Source organism: Gossypium hirsutum, chromosome D07 (assembly GCF_007990345.1).
Source record: "Gossypium hirsutum isolate 1008001.06 chromosome D07, Gossypium_hirsutum_v2.1, whole genome shotgun sequence".
NCBI lineage: Eukaryota > Viridiplantae > Streptophyta > Magnoliopsida > Malvales > Malvaceae > Gossypium > Gossypium hirsutum.
The window spans coordinates 1,145,552-1,164,741 of record NC_053443.1 but is presented as its reverse complement, the minus strand read 5'-3'; the positions used below and the strand labels follow the sequence as shown (position 1 = coordinate 1,164,741).

Sequence of the window (19,190 nt, the reverse complement as noted above, 5' to 3'; positions counted from 1 at the left end):
CAAATTGAACTGGGATTCGGTTAAAAAACAAGAACAATATTTTTTTATATTATTTGGGTTTTTGATAAAATTATGATATTTTGAACATTTAAAAATATTTTTATTCGTTTTTAAATAATTTTTATAATTTTTTTAATTTTATATATTTTAAATTAAAAAATTAATTGTTGACGTACCAACATTGACTTTTCTATCTATTTTGGGTGATTTGATAAACAGTGCAAGTTTAAGGGTTAAAAAAAGCGAAAAATTAAATGGAGGACTAAAATGATATTTTTGTAAAGCTGGAGGGCTAAATAAGTCATTATGCCTAAATAGAGTTAATTGCAAAATTGCCCCCAAACTATACCATTTTTCCCGTTTAAGTACCTGAATTTTTTTTATAAAATGGAACATAAATTCTTAATTCGTCTCATTTTACCCAAAAAGTATATAACTTTCAATAAAAATATGCCACGTGTTATGTTATTATTGGCCAGTATCATGTTTTGGATAAAATGAAAAGAACAGTATAATTTGAAGGCCAATTTTGCAAATATGTTGTAATTAATGGGGGCAAATCCCTATAAAACCAATCAAGTGTACGCCACGTGAAAAGCCAAGGCTTCAAGTTCAACGTCGTGAAGAAGAGGCAAAAACCTATTTTTTTTTTCAGGTCAGTGCTTTTTTTCCCCAATTTTGATTCTTTAATATTTATTTTGATTGAAAGTTCCAATTTTTCTTCTATTTTTGATTGATTTATTGTGTTTCGTTTGATCTGATCGTCTTATTGATTGTTTCTGTATATAAGATCGGGCGGTTTGATCGGAGAATTTAACCATGTTCAACCGGCTTTTTGGAAAACCCAAGCAAGAAACTAGTGCTCTAACCACGTTAGACAAATTAAATGAGGTATTTGCTTCGATTTTGTGCCTTCTTTCTTTAATAGGGAAATTATTTGCTTTGGTTCAGCTAATTTGTTCAGAATCGGAAACTGATTTTGTTGAATTTGGGTGTGATTGAATTTAGCTGTCTTAATTGATTGGGACTCTGGGATTTGATTTAAAAGAACTGATTTGGTGGCTGATAGGTTATTGGAAGAACAATGTGATAAACACTTCTCCTTTCATTTCTTTTATTGTGATTGAATTTGACATTAGTATGGGGGATGTTTTCAAGTTGTAGAATCTTATCATAAGGATTAATATAGCTTTAGTCGCTAAACTTGGCAATTAAGTCCACTTTGGTACTAGTACTTTTTCTAAATCTACTTTGGTACATGTTGTCAAGTAAGTTTATTTTGGTCCTTGGAACTTCGATCACAATTTGATGATATGACACAATCTTAGAGTGCCATATTATCAAACTTATACATTTGCCAAGTTCAGGGACCTAAATGGACCTACTTGCTAAGTTGAGTTATCAAAGTTCTGGGAACTAAAGGTTATATTAACCCTTATCATAATGCCAATTCTACATATATATTAATGAATGCAAAGTGCAAAGTGCAAACTTCATACGTGATAACTCCTTTTTTTCTTTTCATTTCTTTTATTGTGATTGGATTTGACATTAATATCAATGAATGCTAAGAGTATTGGGGGTTTTCAAGTTGTAGAATCTTAATCATAAGGGTTAATATAGCTTTTAGTCCATAAAATTGGCAATTAGGTTCAATTTGGGACCTGAACTTAACAACTATGTCCATTTTGGTCATTGAACTTCAATCATTTGATGATGAGGCACAATCTCAGAGTGCCATGTTATCCAACTTATACATTTGCCAAGTTCAGGGATCAAAATGAACCTAGTTGCTAAGTTCAGTTATCAAAGTGGAAAAGAAAAGTACAATTATCAAAATGGACGTAATTGCCAAGTTCAATGATTAAAAGTTATATTAACCCTAATCATAAGGTGCTGAAAATGCAAAATGCAAACTTCATTTGTTTCCACCGAGTAGATTACATTGTTTTTTTTTTTTTCTACATAATGCTTAAAAATGGAACCTTGCATTCATCTCCATCATGCAGACCCTTGAAATGCTAGAGAAGAAGGAGAAGGTACTTCTCAAAAAGGCTGCTGCAGAGGTTGAAAAGGCCAAGGAATTCGCCAAAGCGAGAAACAAGAGAGGTATGGTTGCAATATATATATGTTATGTGCAAATATCATTGTTTTCCTAGTTTCACATGATTTTTCTGTTGAAAAAGTACATATAAAGTTTTGGGGGAATTGGCTGACTTTTGATCAATAAATATAGTAGTTCTCGGTAAAAGTACTATGGAAGCTCTTGTACTAGGAGTCAGATTACATTTTGCCTCCTCTATTCAAAAAATGGTCAAAATTAGTCTTTGTACATTTGGTCAAAGAGCAAATTGATTCTTTTGTTAAAAATTTCATCCATTTCTATGGTTAAAAACTGATCCCTATACCTCAACATGAGTTACACGTGTAACTCTCTGGTTATTCTGTCACTCACCCCAGTTTTAAACAGTAGAAATGGCTGACATTTTGTTTTCCATTAATGTGAGTTCTTAATGTTCTTTGGTGATTGAGTCATGTTCTAATGCAAGATTAACATCAACATGCTAAGATATGATTCTTCATGTCATATGAACTTTTGACATTCAAAGGTCTTGTCCTTGTGTAGAACGAAGATTTGATAGTTTAGTTTAGCAATGTTGGTTACATTTATTGCGAATTTATATTGTTTACTCTTAGTATTCATTGATACTACTTTTATGCAGCGGCTATACAGTGCTTGAAGAGGAAGAGACTATACGAACAACAAATAGAGCAGCTTGGGAACTTCCAGCTTCGTGTTCATGATCAAGTGAGCTTGGACTGTTATTTTAGTGTTTTAACTGAATCCTAAAAGAACTTTTTGAATTCTTTCTGTTTGTAATGATGCTATAATTATTTGTTCATATCAATGTCTGCAGATGATAATGTTAGAAGGTGCTAAAGCCACAACCGAAACTGTAGATGCTTTGAGAACCGGAGCTGCCGCAATGAAGGCAATGCAGAAAGCAACGTATGTAACCTATATATCTTTAGAGGTTTTAGGGTTTGCTTTTAGCTAGTTAGTCCTTGTATGTTAGATCAAAGAATGTATTGGTCCTTTTTGTTAAAAAGTTTATCCATTGATACGGTTAAAAACTAGTGTAGTTGACGAAATAACCAAACAGTGACACATGATGTGTCATGTGTATCTCATGCTCAAACCAATTTTTGACAGTAAAAATAAATGATTTTTTTAACAGAAAGACTAATTTGATCTTTGACCTAACTTACATTGACTAATTTGCTCATTTTCTTAGTAGAGAGGGCAAAACACAATCCGACTCCTAATATAAGGACCTTTATGATGCTTTAACTGTTTTGATCATTGTTTTTGACCCATTGTATCACCATATGCCGTGATGATGTGTTCTCACCGTTTTACTGAAATTTGCTTTCTGTACAGGAATATAGATGATGTTGACAAAACAATGGACGAGATCAATGAACAAACCGAAAACATGAAACAGATCCAAGAAGCACTGTCAACTCCTATTGGAGCTGCAGCTGATTTTGACGAGGTTTTTACTTTTTTGCTGCATTCTCTCTCGTCTTTTTTTTTTATGTCGTTTCCTGCTATTGATCTATGCATTTACTAACATCATTTCTATCATTTTTATACACATAACAATGACTCGAGAACATTTTTTATGGTGTAGGATGAATTGGAGGCAGAACTCGAAGAGCTTGAAGGTGCTGAGTTAGAAGAACAGCTTCTCCAGCCTGCAACAACAGCTCCTGCAGCACCAATTCATGTGCCTGCTGGAAGGCAACCGGCTCGTCCTATTCCTCAAAAGCGCCCAGCTGAGGAAGATGAACTCGCCGCATTGCAGGCTGAGATGGCACTTTAAGGTAAATTCATTCTGATTTCAAAATATGTCTAATTCACCATTCTTTTATTTATTTAATACTTGATCAGCAGGCATACAGTAGGGAATTTTTGCTTGGCCTACGGAAAAGAGACGCCATATTTGTATTATTGAATGTGTGCATTTAAGGTTTAACAGACAATGTACAAATTTATCTGTACTTTGCTTCCTTTAAAAGAAAACCATTGATTCAAAGTCCTTGTACCTATATTGACTTGCCTTGTAATGTCAACAACTTGGTGACAAAATCGTATGGAAAATGAGATTTGGTGTTTTTTAGCTCTCCCAATAGATGTTACGTAATGAGTTTTGTATGATATGCAAATTTAACTCTTTGCACCAACATTTTGACTTGAAACCATATCTATTAAATAAGTTAAAACTATTCCATTCTATTTTAATTATGTTGTATGATATGCTACTATGCAACCATATGTTTCATTACACGCCACTGATGACTAGGGGGTTCTCACAACGGGTCAAATGAATATTGGAATCCACAAATTCATTATTCGTATCATCTTCAAATTTGAATTAAATAAATTATTTTTTGAATATTGGAGTCTTCTAAGTAAAAAATAATTAAAAATAAAATGAATAATATATATTCAAAGGTAATATTTCCATTCACGTTGGATGTAATTAAAATATTATTCATCGAATCTAATTTAAATGAACTATTTTTCAATTATTGAAATCTATTGGTACCTTAATCCAATAAGTAAAAGAAAAATAAAATGAAATAATAGATCTAAATATTTAAATTCATTATCCACAAAAAGTAAAATGAATTCGGACAATACACATCTGAATATTAATATTTATATCCACTTTGAATTTATCGCTAAATAGTAATTAAAATATTCATATCTAAACATTATTTGAATTCATTAAAGACTTATAAGATTTCATAAATATTTAAATACGAAATATTTACAAAAATTCAAATCCGCATTATCTATTACCATCCTAAAATTACTTAATATTTTATTATTTATGTTCATGATTTTTACTGTTATTTAACAGGAAAAAGGAAACCATAAAACAAAGTGAAATCAAGATAGCAAATACAAAGCAACTGAGTCTAGACTCTAGATGAACCTATGTCCACCTTGGCCTTGACCTCGAATTAAACAAACACAATACACTACTATATTATATTTGACCAGCTAGGAGCCTTAGATGAACCTGTTTTCACCTTGGTTACTATTATAGCTTTGAACATTTAATAAAGAAAGCAGCTTTTCTAAGGTTGGGGAAAAGATAATATTTTGCACACAAGATGTGTCTACATAAACAGAGAAAGATGACCTACATGATATCGCTTAAGGATTGCCTTCTTCATCGCCAACTGCACATATTTGAATGGCTGCAGGCGACAACTCCACGTAATCGAAATCGTCTGTAATTCCGATCTGTTGTTAAGATTTGAACAGCAATGTCTTAGTGCATAAATTTCTAATAGAAACAAGTGTAACAAAATGGTTAGCTTCGAAACAAACGTATGCCTTGTATTAAGGAGTACAATTCTGTCTGAATAGTGAGTGGCCAAAACAGAGAAAACCAGGTAAAAATACTATGGAAGCCCCAAGAGCCGGATTGCATTTTGCTCCCTATACTAAAAAAATAGACAAATTAGTCTTACATGTTAGATCAAAGAGCAAATTGGTCCGTTCTGTTAAAAATTTCATCAAGAAAATAACCAGACAATGACACGTGTACCTCATGCTGATGTACATGGACCAGTTTTTAACAGTTGAAATAGACAAAATTTTTAACAAAAAGACCAATTTGCTTTTTAATCTAATGTACAAGGACTAAATTGTCATTTTTTAAGTAGAAAGGGTAAAATGTAATCTAATTTCTAGTACAGGGGCTTCTATGGCACTTTTACTGAGAAAATCCCTTTTCTTTTAAGTAAAATCATTCAGTTTTTTTCGATTCTATGCACATAAATGCAAGGACCATGATGTATTATGGCAGCCATAGATAGAGGTTTATGTCATGAGGCTCCCCACAAGCAAATTTCAACCAGAATTAACTCATTGGAAAGGTTTCGGATTTGAGCATTTCTCACTTGATTTGGAATAAATAACAATTTTGGGTACCCTAAAGGCACAAGGGATACCATGGCAGAGAGGTGGCTGGTGTTATTTTCAAGTCATATGATAATTGATAGGTTCGTGCATATATGCAAATGAACCTAAGCCATATACCTCCTTGTACATGTGTTCAAGCTGCTCTTTGGCTTCAGGAAAGTTGTTTGAGCACCACTGCCGCAGAGTGAAAATGTTGTCTGTGGAGGTTTTGACCATTATTGTTAAAAAATGTATAGAATATCACCCGGAATTTATCAAAACAACCCAACAATATATAGCATAACACAGGAACTACAACTGTAGGCATCTATGTGCAGCACATAAAAGGGAAAAAGAATAGGAAATCAATATTATGCTAAAAGGTAAAAACAAAGTACCTGTCCATCTGTTTGCTGCTCCATGAGCAACCTCAATTGCTTTCTCTGCAAAAATGATTCAATAAAATGATCAGTGAGGTGTGAGTTTATTGAACTACAAAAAAACCCTCAAACATGCTGAATCTCATAAACAAATGTTGTCCAAACAAACACTAAACTCATTGCTTCAAATGCAGCTGGATCATTGTCTGCATATTGTACCATCTCCTCCTGAAAATTTAGAACATATAGGACAAACTCAAATAGAGCTCTATACAATTTATTTATGTAGGAAACAAAAGATATGAAGTAATCAAACCTTAAGCTCATTATGTTTCAATTCTATGGCCTTTAATTCAGCCAAGGCCGTCTCTCTTTCGTCCTAGTAAATGCATAAATGTTAAAACCAACAATCACCATTGAAATGCAAAACTAAATCCCAAATCACTAAACAAACTTTAAGATACTAACAGATTCTTCACGCCCCTTCTTTAATTCATTACACTTATCAACAAGCTCCACGAATTTCTTCTTACTGTTCTCAAGATCTGATTCGAGTTTCCGTTGCACATTCCTCAACTGTTCCAAAATTTACATCAAAATTGATATCTATGTTGCTTCAACTCCTTACATTTATTAAAGAATCCATGTCGACACATGAATATGAGATATGACAGTAAAAGTTCTATGGAGGACTTTGTATTAAAAGTTAAATTGCATTTTGACCTCTTTATTAAAAAATTGGCAACTTAATCCTTGTATGTTAGATTAAATACCAAACTAATCTTTTTGTTAAAAAATTTATCCATTTTTACTGTTAAAAACTTTCATGGCTAACAAAATAACCAAATAGTTACACGTGGCACGCCACATATACCTCATTTTGAGGTATAAGGACTAGTTTTAACAATAGAAATGGATAGACTTTTTAACTGAAGGACTAATTTACTCTTTGATCTAATTATAGGGACTAATTTACCCACTTTTTGAGTAGAAGAGACAAAATGCAATCCGGCTCGTAGTACAAGGGCCTCCATAGTACTTTTACTGAGATATGATATCGAAGGACCCTACAAATACACGACCATACCCGTTTCGGGCACATACCAGTATTGACACTTACACCCGAGAGCAAGTAACATAGATTGATATAACTATGTTAAGATAGAAAGGTATGCTAGAAAATACAAGCACCTGATTTCCAGCACAGCTAGGAAGGCTCCAAAAGTATACCTATAATTAATTTCATCATAAGAGCAATTAATTATACCTATAAATGAGAGAAAATTAACATATTACGTTGGAAATACTAATACAATAAATTTTTACTTACAGATGTTCCAATTTTATCCTTTGAAACAAGGTCATCATCAACCAAACTTTGAACAACATCTTTAACTGATTGAGTGATTACCCCTTTCTTAGGACCCAATTTTTCAAGCTCCTTAAGCTAAACTCATTAAATTAAACCAAGAAATTAATAAGAATTCAGAATTTCCACATATCTAAAAACAATTATTGCCAAAAAAAAATGATATACTTACGAGGAAGAAATCTTGAGATTCATAAAATATCTGAAGAATTTTCTCCCTCTTTTCTTCCAATGAAAGACCTCGTTTCTTCGACTGAAATCACAGTTGCAAAATACAACACAAATTCTCAGTAAATTTACAATACCATCAACAAATTTGAAAGGAGATTCATGACATTAGTTAAAAACAACGTTAGATTCAACTAAATCTACTAAGTTAATGTTCAGCAACAAAGAAAATCAAGGAAAATTGAAGAACCAAATGAGATTAGGGTTTATAAAAATTGATTTTACCATTGGCGACGATCCTTTTTTTTTTTCAACGAAGGCACTGCTCACTTGAAAATTCAAAATTGAATCTGGGAATCTCAGTGGAAAGGGTGTTTGAAATAATATACGCCATATATGAATGTGCTTCTTTTGGCGGGAATTTGGCCCAGTTTTACTAAAATATCCTCTGCATCTTTACATATGTACTCCTTTGGCTTTTTATTAAGCAAATGGCCTTTTATTTTAGATTGAAAAACTCTATAAAAAAATTAAAAGTTAAATTACACTAATAGTCATCCAACTATTAATAATTTTTTCTGGTCATCCAACTATAAAATGTTATAAAATGACCATTCAATTATTTAGCTTTTTTTTTTGTTACCCAACTATTTAAAATTCTTTTTTTTTTGTCACTAATTGTTAAATTACTAATGGAAATATATAACTTAACAACTTTTAAAATTGACATAATAGCAACTATAATCCTTCCGTACTTTCCAAGCTCGGTCTGCCTGTATTAATTTTTTACATTATTTTTATATAAAAAAAATTTAAAAAATATAATACATCAAATGTACTAAAAACATTAAAAAGCAAATGACTCTAAATTAGAAGTAAAATTAATAATAAAATAAAACTTATACATATCCCAACAATAACAACAAAATAATAATATAATACCAAAATGGTAACAAAACAACATCAAAATGATAGTAAACAACAGCAAAACAACAATAAAAAGTTTTAGGCAAATTCAAGGCCTGGCCTATTTAAAATACAAGTTTTATTTTTTTGTCCAAATTTATTTTTCGAATCTATATTTTTATTCAAATCATCTCATTTTTTTATACATGGACAAGACACCGACCGAAGCATAATTTCAAATTTTTTTTTCTTTCCTCTAAATTTCATCCCAAAGTATTTTAGTCGGTATCATTTTTCTACCCCAACTCTAACGTTTTTCTACACCAATTCTTCTACTTTCCATGGACAAACCTCGTCTTCTTCTCCCAAAGATAATAGTTTTCTAGCTAATAAAAAGTAAAAACCCTGCCTTCACCAAACACCAACACTGTTAACCCACTTAAAACACTTCTGGGTTTTTCCACACTACTGAGTTTATGGTGAAAGTGGAGAGGTTTATAGATATATAGGTTCTTCCCTTCAGGGTTTAGGGTTTTGGACAAATACCCAATGAGTAAAAATAGGGTTTTTGAGGCTTGCGTAAGAGAATCTAATAACAACTTGAAAAGATTGGTTCCTTGTCAAGTTGGACTACATTGTTTGCAATTACAAACAGAATCACAAGGGGAAAAATCACTTTACAAATAGAGATATAGATTAAACTTGGAAAGGAACCTTAATTTATGAAAACTGCAAATTGAGTTTATTGGTCTATATTGACCAACATATATACATACACACATACACACATACATCCATATAATATTATATTAATATCATCAGAGAACCCTTGATTTACATTAAAAAAAACTCATTTGGGGGGTGGGGGGTTAATCCACCACCAATTAATCAAATAACAATTCTTATTTATTTGAATATGGAAACCAAATATGATGTTATTAGCCAGTAGGACTTTAGCTATATGATAAGAGTGAGGATTAGGAATTTTGAAGTCTCAACCACATTTGAGTCCCATGTCACACCTGCTGCAACATTAACATTCAAGCTCTTAATTTTATTAATTGTAGGGAAACTTTTCCTACCAATTCATCTAGAATGTTATCAAGGTCATAATTTACGAGTACAATTAAATACTGATTTACCATAATAACAAATAGACTCAACGGTGAGTCCGCTGTGGGAAGAGCCGTTTCTTTCTTGCTTGATAGGGGGGGCTTCCATTCACCAACAAATTAAGACTAAAAGTGCTCTCCGAACCGTGCTGGATAGTCACCCATCACACGGCTCTCAAACCTAACCTGTGGTGGATCGCCAGAGACAAAGTCAAAGCGCTTTTGCCCCATACTTTGAGATGCATGCTCCTCCCCGAGGGTGGGTTGGTTAACTGTTATGCGCGTTCTTTCTTCGAACCGTCTGGAATGCCTCAGTCATACATTGACTACAGCCATCCAAATGTGAACTCACTTTTACCTAGTATTTTTTTTCTATTAGTACTATAAAGAAGAATTACCGTATGTCCTGTTAATTCAATAATGCCTGGTTTCTCGGCTGTACTTCTTTGACTACTTCCCCGGGACATAACTGTAGGTAAGGCCCTCAAAGTCAATAAGGAAAGAAAACAACTAGCCCTCCTCTTCTAGGTCTTTTTCCCCATCCAACCATTACATTAATAAGATTCACACAAAAAAGAGTTCAAAAAAATGATCCGTTAACGGAATACCCACAAGTCTACTTGTGTGAATATGAGCTTTCTACTCATGCTCACCCCTGAATAGAATTGTTGAAGGCAATTGCTAATGATCTCCATCGGATCAACCGAGAACAAAAAAAGATCGTCCGTAATAAATCAATGAGATAAAGGAAAAGGGTTCCTAGACGCTTCAACCACGCTGTCCATACCTTACGCCTGACAGATGCTTCTATCCATTGCGGTAACCGATCCATACACAAAACAAAAAAGGAAGGTTGTCGGATGCTTCTTAAGGGCTAAGACTGTGCAGTCTTCTCCCCGACATGGATAAGACATAATTGCATAAATATCAAAGTGAAGTTAATTAAATCCCATTTGGTCGAGTTCCAATTATAAGCTTTTTCTAAGTCAAATCGAATGGGGTATGTTTTATGTTTTCCTTGACTATGTTCATTGACTATCCATGAAAGTGTTAGAAAGACCTCCATATATATATATATATATATATATACTAAATTCCCCCAAATCACTTCACGTGGCTTCTTGTTATCACGCAAAATAGTCCACAGTTTCATGTGCTAGTTACTCACATATATATTCTAAATTCCCTACCCACTATTCCCTAAAGAAACAAATATAAAATAAGAATTTAATGCCTCTAATAATTATATCTTACCATTTCTGTTTTAAAACTTCAGCACTTATTCTTTTTCTTTTCTTTTTTTTAAGAATTCTAACTTTTCCATCCTTGTAAAAAAAAATGGAGATAGAGCAATTAAATTTTAAGCACATACAATATTATAAGCTCCATTAATTCAAGTGAGCCAGCACTTTGCCTTGCTCACAACACCACTTGATGGGGCTGAAATTTTAAGCTCATAGCACCACACCTTGAAACTCCAAAGAAGTAATAAAGCTGAAGCTTTCACCATCTCAAGGGGAGAAGCATCAAGCACCGCCAAAACACGGAACCCACTGCTCCACTATATATATAACTCTATTAGGATTTGGGAACCGATAGTCCGAACGACCGAGAGGATCTGGATCTCCGACCTGGAAAAAAATGTTCGCCACAGTCAACTAAGGACCTCACAAGAATGCAAGATGTTCACAGAGATAGCTCGTGCGAGGAGCTTGTGTAAGCCTCGCACAGACAAGGTTGCAAGAGGGAGCTCGCGTGAACCTCGCAGGGACGAGGTTCCGAGCTATGTCTGAAAAGAGGACCCCCTCCCTCGTGACTGGCAGGTACGAGGCCCGTTGGAAGAGTCAGTCCCAGAGTTAGAAAAGACCACATGCTCCACAGGTAAACGTCTAATAAGCCAGAGGAGGCACAAAGAATGTCTACACTAGGGACAGGAATGTTAGTGCCATCGACCCAAAGGCCAAGACTAAACAGTGAGCCCTATTGTGAGCTGTAATAATAACAGTAAAAGATATATATAAATATCCCATGTTTTTCCCCTAATACAACATAAGCAAATATTACTCAACAAAACTCTCTCCCTCCTTCCATCCATTGTAACGTATTTGTTTGTTTGTAAAAAATAAAATCAGGCGTATCTCAAAAAGCTTCCACCCTTTATTCACTACAAAATTTAAAGGCTTTGGGATGGTTAAAAATCGTTTCTAAAAGTTTAAAAATGGTCCTCGATAGGCTTAGAGATGACTTAAGTCATCCCCAACATACACCCTTTAAAACAATGTTTTTGAAAATTTGTTAAATTAATTGTGAAGATCGTCCTCATAATTAAGGAGGAATATAATCCCAAATTCATAAAAAAACATACAAAAAAAATGATTAAGATGAATTTCACACCTAAAGCTTTGGGGACAAATACGTCCAAATTTTAAAAAAAAAAAACTAAATATTTAGTGAGCTTTCGTACCTAAATGAATATTCTTTGTAGACACATTTCATCTCTAAATATTAATTTTTATTCAATAATCTATTACTATAAATTTAAATTTAATAATATGAATACCTAAGGAAAAGATAATAAATATATGAATTTAAACTAAAACGTAATATGCATAAAATAAAATATATAAAATTAAATTCTATCAAAATGTTAAATATTAACTATCCATGAAAGTTTATATATATATATAAAACAATATTAAACTTTTAAGATAATTAATAACAAAGGACATAAGCTTAAAAAAACTTTGATGTCCAACTTATAATTTAAGACAAACATGCATTTCAAGAAGAGTCAAGTTGGTTCAGGAGAAGTAAAGGTTAACCGAATCGAATTAGTATTTGAATTAATCGAATTTTTTAGTCTTTTAACCGCTAACCAAATCGAACTTTTTTTCAAAAAATATTAACTGAATTAATTGAAATTAATTTATATTTTTTTTTGTTAAAACAAGTATAAAACATATAAAAATAAATAAATTTATAATGTTCATTTGACCAAATTAACCGAACTTAACTGAATTAACCAAACTAGTAATAGCCTAATACATATAATCTATAATATTATTTATTAAGTTCGGTTAATTCAGTTAATTACCTGATTTCAAACCGAATTAACTGTTAACCGAAATTTCAAAAAAAATTTAACCGACCTCCGACTGAACTAATTGGTTAACCAACCGATTTACCGAATTAGATCGGTTCGACCGGTTAATTCAGTTTTAACCGAAGTTTGAACACCTCTAAATTAAAGCATATCTATCAAGGGCGAAGAGAGAGAAAAAATTTTAGGGGGCAAAATTAAATTGTAATTTTTATGATAGTAAAAATGTAATTTTTAAAGAATTAAATCAAAATTTTATCATTTTTAGGGGAACTAAAATACAATTTTAGTTTTACTAAATTAAAACTTTAAAAAATTTAAAAAATCAAAATAAAATATTTTCCATTTTAGGAGATTCCCCCAAATCATTGTTTTTTTCTTTTGGCAAGATACCTCTAAATCACTTGATGGCTTGTTATTCATGTCCTAGTTAATCATATAGATACTAAATTTCCAGACCCACTATTATGAACATGAGCACTTGTAATATTCCTTTTTAGAATTTAAACCTTTCCCTCCTTATAACAAAAATGGATTAAATATCGAGGGAACAAAAAGGTTCATGGAATCGAGGCAAAAAAGCTAAGGTCTAAAAAAAGAATGTGGTGGGCTCCTAAGACGTAATGAAGCTGAAGTTTTCACCATCTCAAGGGGAGAAGCATCAAGCACCAAAACACAGGATCCACTGCTTCACTAAATATACATATATAACACTCCCGTGTTGTATGACAATTGCCACTGATACAGTTGGCTAGAGGCACTATTTATGTGCATAAGTATCACTATCACATGGAAACAAAATGATCTCTCTTCTCCCTTTCTCTTCTTATCTTTTTCTGATCTTCCATTCTTTTTTTTCCCTTCCTCTAAATTTCATCTCGATGTATTTTAGTTGCTATCATTTTTCTACACCAATTCTTCCATGGACAAACCTCGTCTTCTTCTCCCAAAGGTAATGGTTTTTTAGCTCTAGTAAAAAGTGAAAACCCTATCTTCACCAAACAACTACACTGTTAACCCACTTACAACACTTCTGGGTTTTTCCACACCATATGGTGAAAGTGGAGAGCTTTATAGATAGGTTCTTCCCTTCAGGGTTTAGGGTTTTGCACAGATACCCTATTAGTAAAAATAGGTTGTTGAGGTTTGTGTCAGAGAATCTAATAACAAATTGAAAAGATTGGTTCCTCGTAAAGTTAGACTACATTGTGTGCAATTATAAACAGAATCACATGGGAAAAAAATCACTTTACAAATAAAGATATAGATTAAACTTGGAAAGCAACCTTAATTTATGAAAACTACAAATTGAGTTTATTGGTCTATATTGACCGACATATATACATACACACATACATGCCTACATACATCCATATAATATATTAATATCCAAGATTAATTTTTTGTAACAAAGTAGCTAGATTATCCAACGGCAGAGGTTTAACTATTAGTTGGTCACTTCATCCACTGACAGTGTTGAATCTTTAAGGAGTTTATTACTAGGGATTCGTCCACAGTACGTAGCTACATTTTTTTTTGTAAAAAAAAAACGTAATCACCAAAAGAAGAAGGAAATCAGAACTTATGGTTATAGATAGATCAAGCATGTACATTGACTAGTTTTAGTAATCTCTTTGCAAATTTATATTTCAAACCTCTTACCTTTCATTAGAAATGATCACCAGAGATGATCACAGAGCGAATTTTACAATTATCGAACCTGCAAAAACATTAGTTTTAGATACCCTTTTATGTTCCAAATGTAAATATTAAGATACAAATACTTGAAAAAATGAAAAACTCAAATAATTTAAAAGATATACAATCGAACTATGAAAGTTAGGAATACACAAGGTAAAAGTATTATGAGAGTGCTTGGATTAAAAGTTATATTGTATTTTGCTTCTTCTATTAAAAGAATAAGCAAATTAGTAAATATACATCAAATCTATTTTAACCAAATAATAACATGTGGTGTCTATTTTCACTGAAAATTTATTTTACTTTTTATTCTACCATGTAGAGATTAATTTATTTAATTTTTTTAATAGGAAAGGGCGCCATATAAAACCCAACTTTCCTTAGTACTTTTACCGAATATATGATTATTACACACTTACGGGGTGAAATTATCACATGTTACTAAGGGGTCACACTTATGTCCAATTGCAAGTAGAGTTTGCTTCAAAAAACCTCCATGGCTGACCACTGCTATCTCCTTTTCTTTCCGTGCCAACAACCTGCAATGATGAAGTTGATTCCATACAAAAATCCAACCCAAGTTTAGCATTCAAATCCTTCAAAGAAAAATATATATATGTATGTATGTATTTAGTACACACCATTTAATAAACTCGACTCCCCTAGCAGCAACAGCTTCATCGGTTTCACGTTCTTCAGCCTCCCACGAAATGTCATATTCACTTTCAATCTACAATAACAGGTATATGTTTAATTATTTGAACTTCTATTTAATGAAACTAACAAGTTATTTGTGTACTTGCCAATGAAAAAACAACTTGAGGGAAACGAGCCTTGCACCGGCTGATGCTTTCTCTCCTGCGATCTTTCCTCTACGTTGAATTGAAAGACATGAGCTTTAGTGGATTAAAATAATGGAATGGAACATGATCCAACTTTTGTATATGTATATATACCATGCGTACACGACAAAGTTCAGTTGCTATGATTAGTGGGTTATTGCAAGTATCTCCATGTTCTTCACTACCAACAAAAACACCTACTGAAGTCTGCAATGTCCTGTAATTTCAACCATATAAAAGAAAGAAGAAATAAAATCAAGAAGCTAGTGAAGAAACCTTTTTCCTATTTTTTGTTTTGTAGAGATCGATGCCTTAAATTTTTCCTTTTTGTTTTGCTTACTCAAGCATTTTATCAATGATAGAAAGAGAGAAACAAAGTCTGAAACACTAAAAAAGGGGGTTAAGGAGGTACAAGTGAGGAAGATTAATAGATTGCAAAAACGAAGAAGAAATATGGAATATATGAGTTTGATAAAAAGTTGCGTCTACGAGTTATCAGAAACGAAGAAGAAATTATCAAAAATCTAGTGCAAATTGAAGACAATAGATTTAACCAGAGATTTAAATTGCGTTCGTGGCCGCGTTTTTTATCGCGGTTGCAGACATAACGGATGCTATTGCGGTATTACGGATATCGCGGTCGCCACTTCAAGGGCTTTCCGCCCTTTCCGCCACTTCACTACTCTCCTTACTCTCTTCAGTAACCAAGGGCTTAACTTGACCACTTAATTCTCCAGTTTTACCGACTGTTGCATGGCTTCCACGTTGTTCTCTACACTTGCGCCTTTCTCCCCCGAGAGAAGAATGAAAGGCTTAGCGAACTCACAGGTACCCGACGTGTAAATCAAACAAACTCCTCTTTGTTCTTCACATAAATTTTTTAATCAACAAATTCAACGTTTCATTACTTGAAAACACAAAGGAAATACACCTCCAAACTACTTTCTTTCAATAATATTTCAGGAGAAAGAAAGTGAGTGCAAGTGTGCAACAGTTGTTCTGGTTTCAACAGCAACATGGATATTGCTTCAAGTATATCAGTTCAACTTCATCACTGTCGCTTCATGGCTCATCATCTTCATCCTTGCTTCACTTTTCCTTTGGGGAAATGTTCTCAGGCTTCTCGGATGTTCAAAGTGCTCTCATTTGTTTTTCAGGTGGTCATACAATCGGCATATCCCATTGCCCGGCTGTTTCGCGTCGATTGTACAATTCCACCGGCCCCGGCAGAATCGACCCAACCATGGACAGCGAGTATGTTGAAAACCTCAAGATCTTAGCTACTACTCACTCTTGCTCAAAAGGAGGGGTCTTTTCCTATCCGATGCTGCTTTAACCACTGTAACGGAAAATAACGGGAATAGCGGCCCGTTATTCCCGCAATTGGCTGTTACCCGTTAAATTGCGGCCGCTATCCACCGCTATCGGTAGTTGTCTTCGAGTTTCATTGTCGGTTGGAGAAGTTATAGAGCTCAATGGAAGGAATCAATTTGGATTTTAGGGATTTTGGTGAACCAAAAATATAGTCTCTTATCATTTTTTAAGACCGTAGTACCGCTTTTGCTGTAGGTTTTTATTGAGCTTTTGGGGGTTGGTTTGGTGTTTTCGAGACTGTACGTTGTTGGCGCTTGTAGGAAAAAAACCAGATGAGAAAATGGGTGGATGAACAACACAACATATGATACCTTCTCAGAGGGGAAGTGACGACAAGTTCAATACTTTGCAGCACTCCACTTGCAGAAAGATTTTTCCGTTCATCACGAACCTGTTAAAACCAGCTAAAATGTCAAAAAGCTTTCATTATGAAAATTTAATATTCCATTGGCAAAGCTTTTCTATCACCTGCTGCGAACCCAGAGGTGAGAGTTGAGGATTAGTCTCTTCCTTGGAATTGTGAAGTTCATGTGCATGCCTCATCTGTAAATCAATGTTGTTATTAAATGATGAATAAAAAAATGACATGCAACTACTAACGGACAAACCAGATGAAGGCGTTTTTGGTTGTTACTAAGCTCTCGAGATGTAGATGCCATTAAGGGAGTGGAGTAGTTGAATGAAGATGCAGTAGACAAGGGTCACCCAAGACTTCTTTTTTGCTTTATGATTCTAGGATAAATATTGTATATTATGCATGCTGATATCAACATTTTCCATGCTGGCATCAGGATACACAAAAAATACGGCATTTCTTTGGCCCGATGATTACGGGCTTAAAAAGGTCCTACGTGTGCTATTCTTGATCCACGTGTATCCTACCTATTTGAAATTCCCCTTCTCCGTGTAAATGAATTAATTTATTTTTACTACCTATTTGAAATCCATCTTTTTCTCTTATTTGAAGATGTCGAAGACAAGTTTCCTTAGCGATTTGTCTTCGTGTTTCATTGTCGGTTGAAGACAGAATCTGGATTTTAAGAGTGCAGGGATTTTTGGTGAACCAAAGATATGTCCTTTATCATTTTTTAAGACTGCAATAGTTCTTTTGCTTTAGGTTTTTATTGAGCTTTTGGGGTTTTGCTGGGTGTTTTCTAGACTGCTTTTCGTGCTTTGTAGGCTAAAACCTAGAATCGTAGATGGAAAATTCGATGAACGAAACAACATCATATCACTATGGGTGGATAAGTGGGCTGCGGTACTTTGACCTTCAAAAGTGGCTCGAGTTCCCCAGCTCTCCTGAAAATTGTATCATAATTTATAAAATTACATTTTAATCCTAAAAAATAATAAAAAATTAATTTAATATCTTAAAAATTATAAAGATATAGACTATTAAAAAATAAAATTATATTTTTACTATCATATAAATATATCTTTTAATTCCGCCTCAAAAAAATTTTTTGACTCCACCACTGTCTTAAAAATGATAAAAATTTAATTTAATTTTATAAAAATATAAACTATTAAAATAAAAAAAATTATATTTTTACTATTGTAAAAATATACAATTTAATTCAAACCTTCTAAGTCGTATTGTTGGATCGTCTCCACTTGCAGAAAGATTTTTTCGTTCCTCACAAACCTGCTGTTAAAACCAGCTAAAATGTGAAAAAGCTTTCATTATGAAAAATTAATATTCCATTGACAAAGCTTTTCTATGACCTTCTGCGAACCCAGTTGAGGATTAGTGTCTTACTTGGAATTGTGAAGTTCATGTGCACGCCTTATCTGTGAACCAATGTTTGTTATTAAATGATAATAAAAAAAATGACATGGAAATACTTAGTAAATTGAGGGACAAACCAGATGAAGGCGTTTTTCGTTGTTAAGAAGCTTAGGAGGTGTAGGTGCCATTTAGGGAGGGGAGTAGTGGACACTAAAATGGATGTAATAGAAGAGGAAAATATACATATATTTATTTACTTCCAGGATTTGGGTGGCAACTTCTTTTTTGTTGCTTTCTGCTTTTTACGTGGAATATGGTATATTTTGCATGTCGATGGCTCCACTTACGATGAATGTACGGCATTGGGCCGATAATTACGGGATTGGGCTGATGATGATGCACCAATGACATTGCTTTCTTAAATTTCCAAACTTTCATCGAGATATATCAGTTTTGGATATTATTTTGCTACACATGCAGGTGTTGTTGTGTATTGTATAACACTAATGCTCACGCCGAAGATTTT

General features: G+C 33.3%; 3 protein-coding genes across 4 annotated transcripts; 1 reads left to right on the top strand and 2 right to left on the bottom strand.

Moving 5' to 3' along the window:
* Window positions 1–542: 542 nt before the first annotated feature.
* Window positions 543–4,179, top strand: LOC107932186 (vacuolar protein sorting-associated protein 32 homolog 2). Its single transcript, XM_016864139.2, has 8 exons — window positions 543–655; window positions 791–891; window positions 2,010–2,109; window positions 2,724–2,809; window positions 2,919–3,010; window positions 3,443–3,557; window positions 3,696–3,888; window positions 3,959–4,179. Exons 2-7 carry the CDS (start codon window positions 820–822, stop codon window positions 3,885–3,887), a joined length of 657 nt encoding a protein of 218 aa, XP_016719628.2. The 5' UTR covers window positions 543–655; window positions 791–819; the 3' UTR covers window position 3,888; window positions 3,959–4,179.
* Window positions 4,180–4,945: 766 nt separating this feature from the next.
* LOC121219215 (meiotic nuclear division protein 1 homolog) lies at window positions 4,946–8,374 on the bottom strand. 2 transcript variants are annotated; one of them, XM_041096970.1, is made up of 10 exons: window positions 8,186–8,374; window positions 7,905–7,985; window positions 7,694–7,810; window positions 7,555–7,593; window positions 6,832–6,939; window positions 6,680–6,742; window positions 6,540–6,591; window positions 6,382–6,426; window positions 6,122–6,201; window positions 4,946–5,320 (listed from the first exon to the last, which is right to left on the bottom strand). In XM_041096970.1, the coding sequence occupies exons 1-10, from the start codon at window positions 8,186–8,188 to the stop codon at window positions 5,231–5,233; spliced, it is 678 nt and encodes a 225-aa protein (XP_040952904.1). In that variant the 5' UTR covers window positions 8,189–8,374; the 3' UTR covers window positions 4,946–5,230. The 2 variants fall into 2 exon arrangements, with proteins under 2 accessions (XP_040952904.1, XP_040952905.1); XM_041096971.1 differs by lacking the exon at window positions 6,832–6,939 and having other exon boundaries at window positions 8,186–8,349.
* A 1,670-nt stretch (window positions 8,375–10,044) lies between these two features.
* On the bottom strand, window positions 10,045–17,594 carry LOC107932217 (phosphoglycerate mutase-like protein). The gene is made up of 7 exons (XM_016864177.2): window positions 17,544–17,594; window positions 17,404–17,478; window positions 17,247–17,326; window positions 15,676–15,778; window positions 15,361–15,449; window positions 15,139–15,258; window positions 10,045–10,219 (listed from the first exon to the last, which is right to left on the bottom strand). The coding sequence occupies exons 1-7, from the start codon at window positions 17,592–17,594 to the stop codon at window positions 10,045–10,047; spliced, it is 693 nt and encodes a 230-aa protein (XP_016719666.1).
* Between the last annotated feature and the right edge of the window lie 1,596 nt (window positions 17,595–19,190).